This window comes from Gopherus flavomarginatus, chromosome 8, assembly GCF_025201925.1.
Source record: "Gopherus flavomarginatus isolate rGopFla2 chromosome 8, rGopFla2.mat.asm, whole genome shotgun sequence".
Classification (NCBI taxonomy): Eukaryota; Metazoa; Chordata; order Testudines; family Testudinidae; genus Gopherus; species Gopherus flavomarginatus.
Genome location: NC_066624.1, coordinates 73,995,935 through 74,017,478, shown reverse-complemented (window position 1 = coordinate 74,017,478; position 21,544 = coordinate 73,995,935). Strand labels below are relative to the sequence as shown.

At 40.7% G+C, this 21,544-nt stretch overlaps 1 protein-coding gene across 2 annotated transcripts in view; it reads left to right on the top strand.

The window, feature by feature from the left end:
- The window catches only part of SPSB4 (splA/ryanodine receptor domain and SOCS box containing 4), a 224,557-nt gene extending 203,216 nt beyond the window's left edge, over positions 1 to 21,341 (top strand). For both annotated transcript variants that reach the window (XM_050964152.1, XM_050964151.1), the window contains exon 3: positions 20,061 to 21,341. In XM_050964152.1, coding sequence (XP_050820109.1) covers positions 20,061 to 20,188 — 128 coding nt within the window. In that variant the 3' untranslated portion in view covers positions 20,189 to 21,341. The remainder of the gene's footprint in view (positions 1 to 20,060) is intronic.
- Positions 21,342 to 21,544: the final 203 nt, after the last annotated feature.

The window sequence follows — 21,544 nt, the reverse complement described above, 5'->3', positions numbered from 1 at the left end:
TTCCTGGGTTTCAGCAGGGACAACACTAAGAATACAGGAGAAACAGGCTCCTTGCTCTTAGTTCCAGTACTCATCTCAACTCACAGCAGCCAGAAGCAGCAATTGAATAGAAAGTCTCATTGGACAGTCCTGAGTTTCAACTTGCAGCTTGCTCTTTGCTCTTTTTCATCCTAAATAGCAAAAGGCACATCCCTGACAGACATCTGTGACAGCACGTCCCTGATCCTAAGCATTGAGGCGTCTAAAAAAAGATGTTTGTAAGATTTTCTTTTTCCTAATCTCTCTCTAGGAAATGGCTGAACTGTTTTTGCTGAAAATTTTCCCCCAAAATGGGCCCAAGGCATATATCCAGCATGTGAAATCTCAGTCTAAACTGTTAATTTGTCATAGTTATAAGCAACTGAAAACAGGAAATTATAATTGGATGATTTGGGCAACCTTGACTAAAGGCTGTAATACCAGTGCTGCCTATAAACTGCAAGCAGATGTATTGCTAAATAGAATGCTTTATGAACATTTCCCATTAAGCATAGGTTGTGTTTTCCTACTCAACAAGAATCCTTAATTTAGTATTAAAGTAACTCTGTTTGTGGCAAATACTAAATTACTTGCTAATAAAGATGATGGTATTTGAGAGCAATAAACACTGTGAAGACATGCAAATACAAATAGTATTTATAATAATTTTGATCCCTTTAGTTATTGTGGCTGATTTATTAATGCATTACTCCAGTCCTATGCCAATGAAATTCAGTTGAAATCAAAACTGGAATAATGAAGTGATGAATCAAGCTTGTTGTTTGCAAATCTCCCCTGGGGAGAGAGTTTATTTACAAGCATGTTTTAATTTTAAATCTTAGGCTGCTCCCAGTTTTTCACTTGGTTTGAGGATATCTGGAGACTTTAGGTAATTTAAATTTAAATAATTAAGAAAATGTACAACAGAATGATACAAGAAACATGGTCACAATGTTTACCATTCTAAACAGTTCAGCACTGTATATCTAAATTTAATCAGGATGGTCTGAGAGTTCCATTTTTCTACCAGTTTGGCACTAAAAAGAAAACTGCAGTGTACTATAAAAGATACTTTAATCACTCAATCTAATTCCAAAGCCGAGTAAATGACTAAAACGGAAATGTAATAAAGGCTAATTAAAACTCATTCAGAAAACTATCATGATGACAGTTTTATGGGGCAGATTAGGGCTGAAAACATTTGGGTTATAAGCAATAGAAGCCTGGGTGCTTGGGTAGATATTAATTATTTATTTCTAGTATGGTAGCACTTAAGAACTTGAGTGAAAAATCAGGTCCTTATTATGCTATGCCCTGAACAGACAAAGATGACAGTCCCTGCCCCAGAGATAGTCACAGTTTAGGTGTCAGAATGACAAAGTAGACACATGGAATGGGGCATGGTGGAAGAGTGATGTAACAAAACGAGCAGCAGCGTTTACCTGGAAAAGGGCTAAGGTAAATGGTTTTTTAATTGTTTTTAATTGTTTAACTTAATGATTGGTTTAAAAAAAATAGAATGACCTTTAAACCAACTTTGAAACACTTTTAATTTTGACCTGAATTTTCTCATTGTTCCTCTGTCTCATGAGAGTCGGCCTCCTGTTGAGAAGCATAATGCTGTGTAATTAAGAAGGCAGTCCTCCCTGGCTCCCTTCAAGGAATGGAGATACTGAAAGAGTGATTTCTAAAAACTGTTCTGAAAATTTCTTTTAAAAACCAAATAAACAACCTATCCTCCTTTCGTCCCATCTACCTACCAGTTGTCTACATTTCATACCACTTGTCTGTCTATGTTATAGCACAGGGGTCAGCAACCTTTCAGAAGTGGTGTGCCGAGTCTTCATTTATACTCTAATTTAAGGTTTTGCGTACCAGTAGTACATTTTAACATTTTTAGAAGATCCCTCTATAAATCTATATATTATATAACCAAACTACTGTTACATGTAAAGTAAACAAGGTTTTCAAAATGTTTCAGGAGCTTTATTTAAAATTAAATTTAAATGCAGATCTTACAGTTTAGTGTGATCCTTGCCCTTGCTGAGTTTTCCAATGTCTGGCATGTATTTGGATACTTTAAGCTGCACACAGGCTTCTGAGTGATCAGTTGTTAACCAGCTGGAAGGAGGTCAGCAGCTGGAACCCCAGATCAGCAGCTGAGGTGAATGGAGCTGGCGGCTGGTAGGGCTGAGCAGGGCCGGAGACCTGGACCCTGTCTGTCAGGGGGCCTGCGCTGGAACTCCAACCAGAAGCAAGGTGAATGGGGCTGTGGCGAGGACCCCGGCTGGCACGGGGCCAGCAGCCGGAACCCCAGAGCAGCGAATAAGCAGCTCATCTCACCACCGCTCTGGGGTTCCAGCCACTGGCTCCTGCCAGCTGGGGTCTCAGCCTGCTGCCAGCCTGGGGTTCCTTCACCCAGGCCAGCAGCGGGTGCTGAGTGGGACCATCAAAAAAACCTTTGGCATGCATGCCGTAGGTGCCGACCTCTGTTATAGCAAATCACAACCATGTTCAAATTTCATAAGATCCTTCTAAAATCAACTAAAAGTTCTGAGTGACTGCTCAGAAAAGTCCAAATCCTTCAGTCAACTCCACTAAGGGCTGGTCTACACTACGGGGGAAAATTGATCTCAGATACGCAACTTCAGCTACGTAAATAACGTAGCTGAAGTCGAAGTATCTAAGATTGAATTACTCACCATCCTCACGGCGCGGGATCGATGTCAACTCCGCAACTCCGTTCGGGTTGGTGGAGTTCCGGAATCAATATAAGCGCGTTCGGGATCAATATATCACGTCTAGATGAGAGGCAATATATCGATCCCTGAGCAATCGATTGCTACCCGCCGATATGGCGGGTAGTGAAGACGTAGCTATAGTCTTAAAGTCCTGCCACAAGGGAGAACTTGAATGATATGGTACTACAACTTCTGTATTTAGCATTATGTGTGTTGAACTTTGAGGAAACATGAAATAACCTGACTTTATTTTATGAGGATAGAAATGCTTGACAAAATTGCACCCCTGAGATACAGGAGAATTTGTTTCTCAGAACTGAAAGTTGTCTTGAACTTTAATAGATCAAAGGAAACTGAAGTTTAATACAAATTTTAATAGTCTTTCATGCTGTAAGCCACCAGGGCTTCTCTGCTGCTGTAGATAAGTACGGCTATACCGGAAAAGTACATTTCACTCTTCTGTTATTTTTTCTTCAAGAACTCTGGCAAATAAGCAACCAAGCATTCCTTTCATAATAAATAAAGTAGAACATCTGAAATGCAGGTTCCTACTTTTGTACCATTCCTGTAAAATTGGATTATAGTGAATTTTTAGATTAATAATTTGTGCCTTGCATCATAAAATGTGCAAATTCTATTTCTGTTTCTCTGAACAAATATTGCAGTATGAAACTCTTCCCCAGTGTATTGATCTAGTAGTTTATGTATGTTCTTCAAACCCAGCTGCCTCAAGTTCAGAGACTATATGGCAGAGGTAGGCAACCTATGGCACATGTGCCGAAGGCGGCACATGAGCTAATTTTCAGTGTTATTCCCACTGCCTGGGTCCTGCCCACTGGTCTGGGGGGCTCTGAATTTTAATTTAATTTTAAATTAAACTCCTTAAACATTTAAAAAACCTTATTTACTTTACATACAACAATAGTTTAGTTATATATTATAGACTTATAGAAAGAGACCTTCTGAAAACATTCAAATGACTGGCACGCGAAACCTTAAATCAGAGTTGTCATAAACAGATAAGTAAGAGTTAATAGAACAGAAGTACTTCATATCTCTTTTGCCTGGAAAGGGTTAACAAGATCAGTGAGCCTGGCTGTCACCTGACCAGAGGACAATCAGGGACAGGATACTTTCAAATCTTGAGGGAGGGAAGTTTGTGTGTGTGCTGTTAGTTTTTGGTTGTTGTTCACTCTGGGGGCTCAGAGGGACCAGACGTGCAACCAGGTTTCTCTCCAATCTCCCTGATACAGGTTCTTATAGATTCAAAATAGTAAGTACTAGGTGATAAGGCGAGTTAGGCTTATGTTTGTTTTCTTTATTTGCAAATGTGTATTTGGCTGGGAGGAGTTCAAATTTGTATTTTGCTGAAAGGATTTTAATTTGTACTTGTATACTTAGGCTGGGAGGGTATTCCCAGTGTCTATAGCTGAAAGACCCTGTACCTATTCCATTTTAAATTTACAAAGATAATTTTTACTGGTTTTTCTTTCTTTAATTAAAAGCTTTTCTTGTTTAAGAACCTGATTTTTTTTTTATTCTGGTGAGACCCCAGGGACTGGGTCTGGATCCACCAGGGAATTGGTGGGGAGAAAGGAGGGAAGGGGGGAGAGAGGTTAATTTTCTCTCTGTGTCAGGATTACTTTCTCTCTCAGGGAGAGTCTGGGAGAGGGAGCGAGAAGGAGCAGGGGAGGTGAATTTTCCTCTCTGTTTCAAGATTCAAGGAGTTTGAATCACAGTGATTTTCCAGGGTAACCCAGGGAGGGGAAGCCTGGGAGAGGCAACGGTGAGGGAAAGGGTTTACTTTCCTTGTGTTAAGATCCAGAGGGTCTGGGTCTTGGGGGTCCCCGGGCAAGGTTTTGGGGGGACCAGAGTGTACCAGGCACTGGAATTCCTGGTTGGTGGCAGCACTACAAGTACTGAACTGGTAACTGAGCTTAGAGGAATTTATGCTGGTACCCCATCTTTTGGACGCTAAGGTTCAAAGTGGAGAATTATACCATGACAAGAGTGATTAAATGAAGACTTAGCACACCACTTCTGAAAGGTTGCCAACCCCTGCTATATAGGCTTTACCTAAATATGATCCACTAGTTCGCTTTCTCTGTGTAATTATGTCTATCTTTTATTAAAGCTGCAGGCTTGGTCCCCAGTTCTATTAGCATATTGTCTCTTCTTCCCTGTCTCTGGAACGGAGACCAAAAGCTCTTTCCTAAACTATTTCATCAGCTTGATAATATAAGTGCACTTTGCCTGTAAGGTTGTTTGGAAAGCCCAATAAATCTTCATATGCTGTTTCATATATTTAAAAAGTTTAGCGTTGTTCTGCCTTCTTACTGTTATATACACCTCTACCCTGATATTATGTTACCCGATATAACACGAATTTAGATATAACGTGGTAAAGCAGTGCTGGGGGGGAGGAGCACTGCATGCTCTGGCAGATCAAATCAAGTTCGATATAACCTGTTTTCACCTATAACGTGATAAAATTTTTGTCTCAAGTTTGAAACTGAGGTTTCCTGCAACAAAATGTCTCTACTCAACTTTGTATCATGTCCAATAGCACATTAAGGGCACCAAATATAGCCTTGTGATAATATTCAAAAGTTAATAATGAGAGAAACACAACTAAACTAAAATCTTTTAATCAGAAAACAAAACCTTTCCAAGTCTCTCCTCTTTCCCCATCATCCTGCTGGGGATCATATATGTACATGATATATTTTGCTGCTGCTTGTAACTTGCACTGAGAACCCACTTAGCCTTTTGAGGCAACTGACCTTCTAAAATAATTCATCCTTATCTGCTTAATTTAGGTGGCTCTCAGTGGCGGATAGTCATGAGGGGCTAAGATACTGTACCGGTTTAGTATTTAATACAATAACAGTTACCCCAAAAGTCCAATGGGTCCCTTGGAATAGCAAATGCATTTAGGGTTTGTTTATAATAATTCAATTGAAAAATATATAATTTTTAATGTCTTTCTTCTGTTGCCCTGCATTAGGAAGGGTGATAAATTGTTCTCCTTCACTATTTAAATTGCAGCAGGGGAGGCTTAAGTTAGATGTTAACAACTTTACGGCTAGGAAGTTTTTCCTAAGCATTAGAACGAATTACTTAGGGAAGTTGTGGAATCTCTGTCACTGGAAGTTTTTAAGAACAGGTTAGACAAACACCTGTCAAGGATGATCTAGATAATACTTAAGGCTGGTGTACACTGTTTTGTTTCTCTTATCTGGAAACAAGGGGAGCCTCACCATTTGACCATCCAGTTCCCTATGGATGACCAGCAAGTGCTATTTGCATCACTGGTGGGCCACAGGGCACGTTTCAGGAGCCTTGGTTTATGGGTCTACCTCAGACTTTCTTGTGTGACCCTGTGCAAGTTGCAGTGTGGGAAGTCTAGGCTGGATATTAGGAAACACTGGAATGGGTTACTTAGGGAGGTTTTAGAATCTCCATCCTTAGAGGTTTTTAAGGCCTGGCTTGACAAAGCCCTGGCTGGGATGTTTTAGTTGGGGATTGGTCCTGCTTTGAGCAGGGGGTTGGACTAGATGACCTTCTGAGGTCTCTTCCAACCCTAAGCTTCTATGATACTGCTTCCCTAAAATACAGGGGTGTTAGGACTGAATTAATATTTGTAAAGTAACTTTAGTCCTTGGAAGGAAATTGCTACAGGAAGGCATGGTGTAATTATATTGTTAAATGTACAGCCTTCCCCCAAACTGTAGATGATCTATTGAGTTACATTACTGTATTGTGGACACATCACAATTGCCTTGTCTGATACAACGTATTTTGCCTCAACCTGACAGTGTGGATAGCTTCCTCATAATGAGCATCTGACTGTGGGCAACTGAGACCCTAATGTATGAAAGGACATAAGCCTGTGCTTAAGTCCAGTGACTTCACATCTTTAATCATGTGTATTGTCCAATGATTTCAGTTTAAACACATGCTTAAGTGCTTTCCTGAATAGGGATGCTTTCCTGAATTCGGGTCTAAAATCTTAGGGTCCATTCCTAAAACTCCTTCCTCATGAAATTACTAGTGTGAGCAAGGAAAATGTCAAGAAGGAGATTGAAGGATCAGGCTCTTACTCAGTCTCAAAATGACACATACTTTCTAAAAAGTGCTAATAATATGCAGCTAGCTTTAGGGTTTGTATTTCTCTTATCTGCTTTTCAACTGTCTTCCTCTCTTTAAAGTAATGCACATGGGTAAGAATGTCTTTATTGTGGAGACTGTTGATTCACTGCTGTTTTCTTCAGCTTAGTAGTGCCTTTAAATACTACACCATTTAAAACTTAAATCAGGATTAAATTATTAGTTTTTAAATTTTTCCTCTGCCAAAAGATAAGGTAATGGCATAGTACCATATTAAACTTTATCTTCCCTGGAAGATAAATGCTGGAGACATTAAAGTGACTATTTTATCAGTTTTAGCTAATAACAAGGTCTTGGCATCTGTCACCCATTAGTCTTTTCAAGAAGAAAACACAATAGCTCCCAGCTGCTTGTATGTGAAGAGACAGGTGGGAGAGCGTGGGATGGGGTGGGGTGCAGGAGTATGCGTGTGTGTTCTAAGCAGTAACAGAGTTAAGTTCATGTTACAAGAGTTGGATGGGTTATACTTCGTGACTTTTGAAGACAACTTGTATTAGGAAGGAGATACTAGAATAGAATACTAGGAGCTAAACACTTTAAAGAACCAAGGTCAGATGTGCAAAAGTATGTGTAGAAGAAACATTGACACTGGTGTTTTGTTTAAACTGCACGAACATTGACACAGATAAAATTCTTTTAAAACACCCAAATTGTATAAAAATGTAGTGTTGTAATATTCTATGTTAGAAAGAAGGTAGACTTGGTTACTACATAGCTTGCTTACTTCTGCAGAAAAAATATTTGACTGCCCTTGTTCTGGCACACACTGCTAACATCTGAGTCGTGTTAGTTGGTAGAGTCATATTTTGTTTTTATGACTGATCATAATCTGCATTCTTTAAAAATGTATTTGCAATTTCCTTTCGTTAGAGTATAATGGAGAAGCTTCACTGCCTTAACAGGCAACTTAAAGAATGCAGTGGGCCACGTTTCCCCCTCAATTACATCAGTGCAGCGCAGCTCTAATTGTTTCAGTGGGGTTGTACCAGTATAACTGGCAGAATAATTTGGTGCTATATGGCTGTGTGTAAAACAGTAGCTAATCATGAAAAGGAAGGGTTAAGAGGGATGCTTCTTTCTTGTCTACATATATTTAATTTTATAGATGAGTGGTAGTTGAAATGTGTGTGAACAAAGTGTTTGCATAAAACCAAATGCAAAGTTGTATATACAGGAATAAAAAATGCAGAACATACCTACAGAATGGGAGAATGTTTCCTGGAAAGCAGTTTCTCGGAAAAGGATTTTAGGAGTCATAGTGTGCAAGCAACTGAACATGAGCTCCCAGTATGATACTGTGGCAAGAAGGTTAGGAATAGTGAGCAGGAGTAGGGAGGTGATTTTTACTTCTGCGTATAATGTTGGTAAGACTGATACTGGGATATAGTGGCAACTTCTGTTGTCCATACTTGAAAAAGGATGTTGAAAAATTGGACAGGGTACAGAAAAAAGTCACAAAAAGGATTTGCGGGCTGGAGAAAATGCCTGCCAGTGAGAGACTTAAAAAATTTAGTCTGTTTGGCTTATCAAAAAGAAGACTGAGGTGACTTGATTACAATGCATGAGGCAAAAATACTGATATTAATGGGCTCTTTAATATAGTGGAGAAAGACATAAGAACCAGTGGTTGGAAGCTTAAGCCTGACAAATTCAAATTAGAAATAAGGCACAAAGTTGTAACAGTGAGGGTAATTAACCATTGGAACAAACTAATAAGGGAAATGATGGATTCTCCATCTTCTGATGTCCTCAAATCAGGATGGTATTCTTTTCTGGAAGATTTGCGTTACTCATACCGAAGTTATTGGGCTCAATACAGGAGTAACTAGGTACTATTTAATCCCTGTGATATACAGTTAGGTCAGACTGATGATCTAATAGTACCTTCTGGCCTTACATTTATTTTTAAAGGTGACTTGCAAATATAATTAAAAATTGGGTGTGTACCCTTCCGCCCCACCTTTTTTTTTCTTTATGATTAGCCTGACAGCTTTACCAAAAAAAAGTGTGAATGGACTGAGGTCAAAACATTTGGCATAAAGGGTATATTTTGACATCATCCATATAAAGGTGGAGGTTAATCATGATGCCATTTGAGGCAACATTTGAGGAGGGAGAAGAGGATGAGGACAGAAACCTGAGAGATGCTGACAGGTATTTAGCAGGGCTGGGGCGAGAGGAGGTATTAATTACATGCATCAGGTTTTGAAAGCAACAGTTCAGAAATCTATGTAGAAAAGCTAAGATCTGAACAAAGGCACCAGATATTTTCCTAGTTTTCCAGACTTTGTGCATCAAACTTTCATTAGTATTGCATTAAGCTATTTCCTTTCTCTCTTCTGAGTAGACCTGTTGAAAATTTTCTAATTTTTATATGAAAAATCCAATTTTTCAGCCAGCTTTAATTTTGTGTTGACTTCTGAGGCCAGGTTGAAAATTGCAGCTTAAAATAAAAAGGCCCTTCATAGATGAATGGTTACTTCTCACTAATGCAAAGCTTTACAAGAGTAGACACATTGTGTTGTTCAAGAAACATTTCACATTATTACATCTAGCAAAATTCTTTATCAGATAAATTGTTTTATTTGGCAAGTTAATTGCACATACTAAATGTAGTTCACTTTTTCCAGTGTCACCCAGAACTTCTGTGAATAGTAGTATTTTTTGGTGTTCTATGGCTCAGGAGTGCAGTCTTCATTTTTAAAGCATGTTTGTTGGCATAAGGAATTCCTATTACTGTGCCAAAGAGTTAATTGACTACAAGTTGCCAAGAATAAATAAGCTTGTCAATCTCCACTGTGTATATACATGTGATGTGAGAAGAGGTGTTAAATAAGCATCTGTATGTGTGATAGCCTTGTACCTGTTGTCACATCACATTAAATTACAGTTTAAACAAGGATGATATCTTCCCCACTTGTGTGTACAAGTCTAGAGCACTAAATGAGTGACATAACGATTACTGTCCCCTATTTTGGTGTGTCACTTGTGTCACTAACAGCAATCTGTAATGAGATGATTGAAGCAGGGCTGCCCAGAGGATTCAGGGGGCCTAGGGCAAAGCAATTTCAGGGAGCCCTTCCATAAAAAAAAGTTGCAATACTATAGAGTACTATATTCTCGTGGGGGCCCCTGCGGGGTCTGAGGCAAATTGCCCCACTTGCCCCCCTGCTCCCCTGGGCAGCCCTGGGAAAAATAAACATTTAAAAACCTTCCACATCTTGGCACAAACGAGTTTTGAGAAAACTTCATTTCAAGACACCTTTACAAGGTATCACTGGTTCTCAGCATCAGCTAGTGCTAAAAGGCACTAAATCTCATTAAAAGGGTTGGATAAATATTTTCTGTCAAAACTTTTTTTGGATTAAAAACTAGGGGTTTTTAAAAAGCAGAAAAAAATCATGGACAAAGTCTGCTTGCCTTCAAAATTTGTTGTGATTTTTTTAATTGAAAAGCTGAAATTAGTCTGAACATGGTTTGGGGTTTCAGAAGTGTGTGGCCAAATATTTGCTGCTTGCTGTATTTGTTTAAAGAAATAATGAAAAAATTCTGCTTAAAAAAAATCCAAAACTTTTGAACCACCTCAGGTTGTGACCTATGCCTGAGCCCATCCAGTCAGAGATTTTTCCAGGTTTCTGATACTCTGCTGGCTTCCTTGACTCATATCTATCTCCATAACTTTGGGTTCATTTAGCTTAGAACATAAGAACATAAGAATGGCCATACTGGATCAGACCAAAGGTCCATCTAGCCCAGTATCCTGTCTACCGACAGTGGCCAATGCCAAGTGCCCCAGAGGGAGTGAACCTAACAGGTAATGATCAAGTGATCTCTCTCCTGCCATCCATCTCCACCCTCTGACAAACAGAGGCTAGGGACACCATTCTTTACCCATCCTGGCTAATAGCCATTAATGGACTTAACCTCCATGAATGTATCTGTTTCCTAGAGACTGGCTCCACAGGGTTCCTCACAAACTTGAGACGGTTACTGTGGGTTTGTCTCTAGTATAGCTTATGTACATACTCCACGACCTCAGCATTTGAGCTTGTTCCAGAATCTGGGATAAGCCTATGTTGTGAAAACTGAAATGCTCAAAATAGCACATGCATGTGAATGGACACAAGGTGCTAAAATTAAATTAACATGGGTTCACAAACTGGGGGTCGGGACCCCTCAGGGGTCACGAGGTTATTACTGAGGGTCGCGAGCTGTCAGCCTCCACTGCAAACCCCGCTTTGCCTCCAGCATTTATAGTAGCGTTAAATATATAAAAAAGTGTTCTTAATTTATAAGGGGGGGCACACACAGAGGTTTGCTATATGAAAGGGGTCACCAGTACAAAAGTTTGAGAACCACTGAATTAACCCCTCTGGAACCTTGGGGAATGCAGGGGAGTGCGGGGAGTCTCCCTTGGTAGGGTTGGGACGGAGGTAGGTGGTGTTGGATATTGCTCTTCTCATGTGATCCCTCCCACATGGAAAAGATAACAGCTTGACTCTTTGTGTTAAATAGCTGTCTGCAAGCCTCAAACTGCTGAATGAGCTTTGGGGTAGGGAAGGCTGTACCTCCCCAAAAAGCCTGACCCTGTCCCCTATCCAACCCCCATCCACTTCCTGCCCCCCGACTGCCCCCCTCAGAATCCCCAACCCATCCTGCTCCTTGACCCCTCACCGCCCCCCCAAGACCCCCTCCCCAATCACCACCCCAGGACCCCACCCCCACCAACCCCCCTTGTTCCCTGACTGCCCTGACCCCTATCCCTCCACCACACACCAAGTCGAGACAGACCCCTGGGAATGCCCATGATCCAACCCCCCATTCCCTGTCCCCTGACTGCCCCCCCAGAACCTCGGCCCCCTCCCTGTCCCCTGACTGTCCCTGGGACTCCCTGCCCCTTATCCACCCCCTCTTCCCCCGTGCCATGCTGCTTGCCCCCACCTACCACCTCTCCCGGAGCCTCAGTGCACCGCATCCAGGAGCAGTTCTGGACAAAGCTGCAGCGACCTGACTCCAGCGGGGCCTGAGCTCCTGCCACTAGACCCAGAGCTCACAGCCCCACCCCCTTACCACGCGGCTCCAAGCGGGGAGGAGCTCAGGCCTCGCCGGAGCCATGCCCTTTAGCTCTGTCCAGGGCTGCTCCTGGGTTACCCCCACCTCTCCCCTCTCTCGGAGCCTCAGCGCGCCGTGTCCAGGAGCTGCCTTGGCCCCTGGACAGCACTGCAGCGGCATGGCTCCAGCGAGACTAGAGCTTGCAGGCCCGCCCCCTTACCACGCAGCTCTGAGTGGGGAGGAGCTCAGGCCCCGCTGGAGCCACGTCACTTTAGTTCTGTCCAGGGCCACTCCTGAACTCGACATGCTGAGGCGCCGGGGGAAGGCGGAGGCGGGGCCAGGGCTGGAGCATTCTCGTGGGGATCCCTGCGGCCCTGGATTGAAGGAAAGGCTTATAAACTGACTTGTAGGTTTTATTGCCTAGGATGAGTGTATTTTAGATACAGTTACTGTTTGGGAGGAATAGTGAAAGGAATATCTTATTTTTATTTATTTTACTTTGTGGCATCATTAACTTAAAGTCTCCTTTTTGAATGCTGTTGCAAAATTGGGGCTGTCTAATTTGAGCTGTGACATGGAACTGAGAAGACAGAAAGAAAAGGGACAAGTGCTCTGTCTTACTGAAAAATACAGTTTTCCCCCATCTGGCAGCTGCTGAAATGATGCTGAAGTGGAGAGCTTTCATAATAAACCTTAATATGAAAAGAAGATGCCCAAAAACACATTTAGAAACATGACAGAGCTTTGGAAGCAGGCTCACCGTCATACATTTCTGGAATAAGCTGCTGGCACTTGGAAGGAAACCTTAGGTTTCCTGTGAAAAATTTGCCACATTGCAAATATCTCACTTTGTATTAAATTCCTAACTAGCCTAAGAAACTGAAAGAGCTATTCTTGTGAATCATGTTTTCTTTACAATTTTATATTTCAGCTTTGCAATTTATTTTTTTTAATTGATGGGATATAACTAGAATTCATAAGCTTTCAGTACAACCGATGCCCACAGAGATTCTGCTTTGAGGGCTTGTATTCTTCCAAGCTCACTAATACAGTTGGCCACTTCAAATGCAGAAAATACACAAAAGTTATAAACAAAAATGGAAAATTAGTGATTAAGTGGTAGGCCTACAAAATGTATTTTATTCTTGCTACCACAGCACTCTAATTAAGTTCACAGTGTTGTGGGGGAATCATAATTAGTTCCTACTCTTGGAGTCAGGGGCGGCTCTAGGCATTTTGCCACCCCAAGCATGGTAGGCAGGCTGCCTTCGGGAGGTACTCCAAAGCCGTGGGACCAATGGACCCTCTGCAGGCACGCCTGCGGGAGGTCTGCAAAAGCTGCGGGACCAGGGGACCCTCCGCAGGCAAGCCGCCAAAGGCAGCCGGCCTGCCGCCCTCACGGCGCCGGCAGAGCGGCCCCCGCGGCTTGCCGCCCCAAGCACATGCTTGGCGTGCTGGGGCCTGGAGCCGCCCCTGCTTGGAGTAACACTGTTCTCTTTTCAGGGACAAATGCTGAATGTTCTAAAAGTAAAACTGATTTTCATAGTTGAGTTCTCAAATATTCAGAATACCACTTTCCTGCTGTCTCCTGCAGAATTTGAAGTCACTGTTTAGTATTATTTGTACCACCTCAAAGGTCCATATAGTGCAAACTGAAATTTTATTTTTAAAATCTTGAATGTTAGTGTTTCAAATATTTTGGGTATGGAAGGTCTGTGTATTTTATAGGTGGAGCACGTAGCAACACACAGTTAAGGGTTGTCAAGCAGTCTCTTTCTAAAGAGACTATGTTGCTTAACTATTACCTTTCTGACTGAAGTTTCTATGTTTACTCCTTGTGCCCTGGTGATTTTTTTAAGTAAATTTCATGAAAAACTGTAGTCATGTCTTGAATATTAAAAGAATGGTGTGGACGAAATCCTTTTGTCATTATAAACAGTTATTGATAGTTGTTTTGAACAGCTCTAGCACTTCAGTGGTTCGGGAATCAGGTTCCTACACCATTTCCTTCCATGATGCCAATATAGGAGGCATGGGTGTAGGAAGAATGCCAGAATGGCACTTTCTTATGCCCTGCAAGATCATGGCTGCCCTTTTGGCCTCTTTGGGATATTGGCAACTGTCGTACGATAGAGCTCCCCAACATCTGCCCTGATTTACAGCTGGAAACTTGGCTCTGGATCATGGGCATGCAAAGATAAGCTATATGCTACTGTAACCCCAAAGAGATTACCTAGAGTCCTGGGGCTCTGTCTGCTGGCAGCTCAGGGAGAGGCACACTGTCCCTGGTGGAGGTGGGGGGGGAGCCAAGCCAGACTCAGAGTCTGCCCAGCAACCAATAGGGACTGAGATGTCCTTCCCAGGGAGCTCAGGAAAGGGGAGAAGGCTTTTTTTTTGAGATAGTCTGGAGCCAGCCAGGGCAAGGGCAGGACTGGCTGTATGGGGAGCTGGTGAGTCCCAGGCTTGCATGCAGGGTTTCCCCTGAGAACTGGCCTCTAGGGACCTGAAAGCAAGATCCCTCAGCTGGGCTTTCCCCCCTTCCACTGATGACTCCAAGTTTGCAGAGTTTTTCTGGGAAACTTCCCCAGCCAGGCTGAGTTAGCCCTCCAGCTCCCTAGTGAGACCAGTCATCACATGGTCAGCTCTGCTCTGCCTGCTAGTCAAGGGCTGCTGCCTACTGTGAGTGTGTCTGAACTCTGGAGTAGGAGACCACAGTTTGGATCTTAGTGTAGTTGTGTAATCTGCATCTTGAGCCCTGCACCCCTTTGTGGGGAGGGGAAATCCTGGAAACAGAAGTCTGCCTGAAGAGGATTCCTGCCAGCAGAGATCATCCCCTCTGTAGTGACCGAGGAGTCCAGAGTCATCTCTGAACCTGAGGATCATTCATGGAGTTTGTGAGTGCACCAGTGTGGAGAAGATATTGTAGTCATAGGACATCAAGGACCCCAACAAAGTACATATACCAACGGGACACTGATCTTACATTTACTACATCTGGTCACATGACTGGGGAAGCCACAGGTATTATCAGTGTGGGCACTAGTGACCCTAAGAATAGTGTTTTATCCTGTTATATTTGTCTCCTGTTTAATATAATTACTGTGTTGAATATCTTGTATATGTTTGTGTTATTTCTTTGGAGTCTCCAACTATCTGGCAAGTAAGTGGGGGTTACCCTGTGGTTAGAATTTTCCTCCCAAGCTGCCCTGGTGACCCTGCCCGGAAGGAGCAAGTGGGGGTGGAGGCACTGCCAAATAAATTCATAGGGAAAAATAAAGAAGGAACACCCCGCTGAATGGGTGGCGGGATCCAGAAGAACCCAGACCTGTCCATCAAAACCTGTAAGCAAATTGGAATTAAAGAAGGTAACCAGGTGGATGGGGGCGCTACGCTACCTTTTGTATATAATACACTAACACTCAAGGTTGCACCACAAGTTGCTCAGCCAGACCCAACAATCTAGCCCACAGTCCTTAATTGCATGATTATATAGTATTATTTTGACAAAGGACGCCCTCATCATTCAGTGTGCAGTTTGGACAACAAATGAGGCAGAAATTTAGTGAAAGACAGAGTTCTTACCTTCTAATATGCAGTTTAAAGCTAGTTCTCATCCTTTGAGCCACATGATGTTGCCGATTTGTAATCTGTGATTTTTATCATCATTCATAGTTCTGAGCATTTTTACATTTACTACATTTAAAACTGCTTTAAAAGCCTTTAAGAGGTTTTTAAAAAAAATAATAATTTTTGATAGTTTAGGGCCATTGCACAGCTGGAAAATTTTCATGTGTTTTTATTTTTTCTTTAAATTTTTTTTGAGTTTAGAGTAAACTTCTTTAAAACATTTTAGACCTAATCTGCCCTAATATATCTGTAAGTTTCAGAACTGATGTAGGGCTGAAGGGAGGAGACAAAATATTTCAGATTTCAAGTTATATGAACATGTTTAATACTTGAAGTTTGGCAATTGCTGCAAACACTTGAGGGCATTTTCGTATTATTATTTAGTAACTGAACTTTTAGAGCCCATGCAGGATTTAGTGAGAGAGGAGATAGAGAAAGGGAAGGGACCTCAAGAGGTCATGTAGTTCAGTCCCCTGGACTCCAACCTGCTCTTAAAAATCCCCTATGATGAAGATTCCACAACCTCCCTAGGCAATTTATTCCACTGCTTAACCACTCTGACAGTTAGGAAGTTTTCCCTAATGTCCAACCTAAACCGCCCTTGCTGCAATTTAAGCCCATTGATTCTTGTCCTATCCTCCACAGTTAAGAACAATTTTTCTTCTTGTAACAACCTTTTATGTACTGTTATCATGTCCCCTCTGTCTTCTCTTCTCCAGACTAAACAAACCCAATTTTTTCATTCTTCCCTCAAAGGTGATGTTTTCTAGACCATTAATCATTTTTTTGCTCTTCTCTGGGCTTTCTCCAATTTGTTCTTTTTTCCAGAAACGTGGCACCCAGAACTGGACACAATACTCCAGTTGAGACCTAATCAGCATGGAGTAGAGCAGAAGAATTACTTTTCATGTCTTGCTTACAATACCTCCCAAAATGTTGTTTGCTTTTTTTGCAACAGTGTTACACTCTTGACTCATATTTAGCTTGTGATCCACTATGACCCCGAGATCCCTTTCTGCAGTACTCCTTCCTAGGCTGTCATTTCTCATTTTGTATGTGTGCAACTGATTGTTCCTTCCTAAGTGGGGTACTTTGCATTTATCCTTATTGAATTTCATCCTATTTACTTCAACCATTTCTCCAGTTTGTCCAGATCATTTTGAATTTTAATCCTATCCCCCAAAGCAGTTGCAACCCCTCCCAGCTTGGTAGCATCTGGAAACTTTATAAATGTACTCTCTATGCCATTATCTAAATCGTTGAAGAAGATATTGAACAGAACTGATCTCTGTGGGATCCCCACTCATTATGCCCTTCCAGCATGACTGTGAGCCACTGATAACTACTCCCTGGGAACGATTTTCCAACAAGTTATGCACCCATCTTATAGTAGCTCCATCTAGGTTGTATTTCCCTAGTTTGTTTATGAGAAGATCATGTGAGTATCAAAAGCCTTACTGAAGTCAAGATATACCACATCTGCCGCTTTCCCCCCTATCCACAAGGCTTGTTACCCTGTCAAAGAAAGCTGTCAGGTTGGTTTGACACGATTTGTTCTTGACAAATCCATTCTGACTGTTATTTATCACCTTATTATCGTCTAGGTGTTTTCAAATTGATTGCTTAATTATTTGCTCTATTATTTTTCTGAACACAGAATTTAAACTGACTGGTCTGCAATTCCCTGGGTTGTCCTTATTTTCCTTTTTATAGATGTCCTTTTCCAGTCTTCTGGAATCTCTCCCATCTTCCATGATTTTTCAAAGATAATTGGTAATGGCTCAGATATCCCCTCAGTCAGCTACTTGAGTATTCTAGGATACATTTCATCAGGCCCTGGTGATTTGAAGACATCTAACTTGTTTAAGTAATTTTTGACATGTTCTTTCCCTATTTTAGACTCTGACCCTACCTCATTTTCACTGGCATTGACTATGTTAGACGTCCAATCACCACCAACCTTCTTGGTGAAAACTGAAACAAAGAAGTCATTAAGAATCTGCAATTTCCATATTTTCTGTTATTATCTTTCCCCCTTCATTGAATAACGGGCTACTCTGTCCTTGGTTGTCCTCTTGCTTCTAATGTATTTATAGAATGTTTTCTTGTTTCCTTTTATGTCCCTAGCTAGTTTGATCTTGTTTCATGCCTTGGCTTTTCTAATTTTGTCCCTACATGTGTTGTTTGTTTATATTCATCCTTAGTAATTTGACCGAGTTTCTACTTTTTGTAGGATTCTCTTTTGAGTTTTAGATCATTGAAGATCTCCTGGTTAAGCCAGGGTGGTCTCTTGCCATACTTCCTATCTTTCCTATGCAGTGGGATGGTTTGCTTTTGGGCCCTTAATAATGTCTCTTTGAAAAACTGCCAACTGTCTTCAATTGTTTTTCCCCTTAAACTTGCTTCCCATTGGATTTTACCTACTGACTCCCTAAGTTTGCTAAAGTCTGCCTTCTTGAAATCCATTGTCTCTATTGTGCTGTTCTCCCTCCTACCATTCCTTAGAATCATGAACTCTACCATTTCATGATCACTTTTACCCAAATTGCCTTCCACTTTTAAATTATCATCCAGTTCTTTCTTATTTGTCAAAATCAAATCTAGAACAGCCTCCCCCCTAGTATTTTTCTCCACCTTCTGAAATAAAAAATTGTCTCCAATACATTCCAAGAACTTGTTAAATAATCTGTGCCCTGTTGTGTTGTTTTCCCATCAGGTGTCTGGGTAGTTGAAGTACCCCATCACCACCAAGTTCTGTGCTTTAGATGATTTTGTTAGTTGTTTAAAAAAAGCCTCATCCTCCTCTTCTTCCTGGTTTGGTGGTCTGTAGTAGACCCCTACCATGACATCACCCTTGTTTTTTACCCCTTTTATCCTTATCCAGAGACTTTCAACAAGTCTGTCTCTTATTTCTATCTCAACCTCAGTCCAAGTGTATTCATTTTTAATATATAAGGCAACACCACCTCCCTTTTTTCCCCCTGCCTGTCCTTCTTGAGCATGCTTTATCCTTCTGTACTAATATTCCGGTCATGCATATTATCCCACCAAGTCTCCGTGATACCAACTATGTCATACTTGTGTTTATTTACTAGCATTTCGAGTTCTTCCTGCTTATTCCCCATACTTCTCGCATTACAGTATACAGACATCTAAGATACTGATTAGATTTTCACCTCCCCCAGTTCTGTCTTGTCTCTCCCTTTATTTCTGCTATAACAGACCATAGTCCACCCAGATTCCGACCCCCTCCCTGGTCTCCATGTTTTTGACTTACCTATGGGCTTTGGTCACCTGCCCCTGTATTTAGCATGTGAATCTGGAGAAATATTTTATTTATTTTATTTATTTATCTATTTATTTATATATGTATTTATAGATTTTAAAGTTTTGAATTAACTCCATGACTGGTTAATTACTTACATTTATTTGCAAATTTTGGCTTTAAAAATAGTAAAGTCTTAGCACCATGTGGTCACTCAAGAACTTGTAGTATCATTGAGCTTCAGTCACTGTCATCTTTTTTAAATGAAATAGAAGATGCCTGGAAGATCAACAGCAAACCGCAGATCAGGATGTAGTATCTGGAGTGTCTACTGTATTACTCCTCAAATCCTGTAATCTGTGAGATATCTATGCTCCCCACCCCAATTTCATAGTCACTAAGCCTCATTAATGAATTAAACAGCTCCATCCCCTAGGAGTTATGTTCCTAGTTGTATTTAAAAGAAACTTGAGATATCACAAATTTGCAAAAGTTTTAGCTGCATTGCTGAATTGGGGAGTGGGTAGGCTGTATTTTCTGTAGTAGCTACCAGTCATAACCTATCCAATGTGGTTGAGGTGATGGTAGGGATGAAAAAACTTTAAATTCTTTTGAACAGTGTTTCCTGAGAATGTTTGTTTCAAAAAGTTTCACCACTGGACACACTAGACAAAGAGATTGGATTCATCATTGGACTTTGTGGGCCATATTTTCCGCTAGGTTTGCTGAGAAGTGCATTTAGCCTTAAGAGACCCCTTACCACCGCTAAAACAGAAAAGGAGTTGGTATTTAAAGGTCAGGAGCTATTAGTTTAGTTGTGCAGAAAGTTGTGTTATTAACAGATTATAAGATCTTGCATTATTATTGAAAATCCTGAACACTTGTGTAACAACACTATTTCTCTGACTATTGGGATAGTGCTGGATTACTAGCTCATATTTTATAGAGTCAGATACTAAGCTGAAAACATTATGCTTGTTTTACTATATATGTAATGTGATAAAATGTTGCTGCTTCATAAATCAGTATCACTTGTATATATTTTTCAAGTTTGTGAAAATTTTACCATAATTGTTACCCTTTGCCAAGAATCATCTTTTTTTGCTCCTGAAAATGTTTCTTCAATAATGAATAAAACGTTGATTTCAAAACATTAATCCTATATTATTTTTTCTTCCATTTTTCAGCGGAACCCCTGCCTTTAATGGACTTGTGCCGAAGATCAATTCGCTTTGCTCTTGGCAGAGATCGCCTGCATGACATAGAATCTCTACCTTTGCCCCAGTCTCTGAAAAATTATTTACAGTATCAATAAGAAGTCTTAGAATCCTTTTTCTGGCCTCACGTTGGACTAAATCAATGCAAATGGCAGAAATTATTGTTTACATCAAAATAGAAATCTTTGTGGTGGACACTTGAGTGTTATTTAAGTTTTAATGTATGTATTTTTTTTCTGAATCAACTGAAGCAGAACAAACTGGGGAATACTAAAGTATGCAAAAAACATCAATTTGATCTAGATTCACAAATTATCTGTTGCCTGTAGGACAGTATCCAAGACTGAATTCTCCCAGTCAGATCCTTAGCTGGCACTTATTGGCTTAGCTCCATTGACTTCTGGTAGACACCAGCTAAAAATCTGGGCCCCAAGAGTTATCCTTATGCAGAATAGCATCCTTTGAATAATGTGGTTACTAGTGATAGAAATAACAGTGTGTTAAGTTCACAATAATGTCTAAATCTTAAGATTTGATGTTCAGAGGTGCTGAGTAATCACAGTTAATCTGGAGTCTTGAATACTTAGCCCTTAATGTGTTAGAGGACCTATGATGTCTAAAATATATGAAATAAGTCATTATATAGAACACCATTGCTGGATTTAAAGATACATGAGAAAAGTTGTTCCTGAACAGTGGAAGATCAACTAAATTGAATATGGTAATAAAGTCAATGAAGTCCAATATTTTCAAGGCCAAATCTCATTCGTCCAAAGTTTTGCATAGTTTATAACAACAGAACTGTTCACTATCTTGAGATTTTAGGATATTCACTTTTTAAGAAGTCTGTCACTTTTTTTATTTGAACAGATTTATTATTTTTTTGTTATACCAACTCTAAATACTTCTGCTCTCTTTTTAATGTATGTGTGATATGTTGTTTATTTATCTGTTTAATGTCTGTGGAGTCCTCATTTAACTGTTTTCATCTTGGAAGGACTGATTTACTCCCCGCCACCCCCAGATGTATACATTTTTCAGGCTCAACCTGTTTGTAAAGATGCTGCTTTCTATTTGCATTTCTTATGTTTCAAGTTATCTGCCTGATCAGTTATCTAGTTTTTAAACTGGAAGTTGTTGTAATGGCAGGATGTTGACTGTTGATACTTAACTGCCTTCAGCATATTTTAATGTGAATTTACTGATGAATGAGGAGAAAATTTCTAATAAAGTCTACTGTCCAAAATGAAACCAGTCTCTCCTTTCATTAACTATTAGATATACTTAACAGAAACAATAAGTTCCAAGTTGAAGTTGAGTTTCTGTAGCACTTACACTGCTGCTTCTGTGTGGTGCTTCTATTGCAGTGGGGTGGGTGGGGTAGAAAGGAGAGGGACTCGTCTGTCTTAGTAGCGCCAATGCCCTGCTGCTGACATGTCCTAGTCACTGTGGGC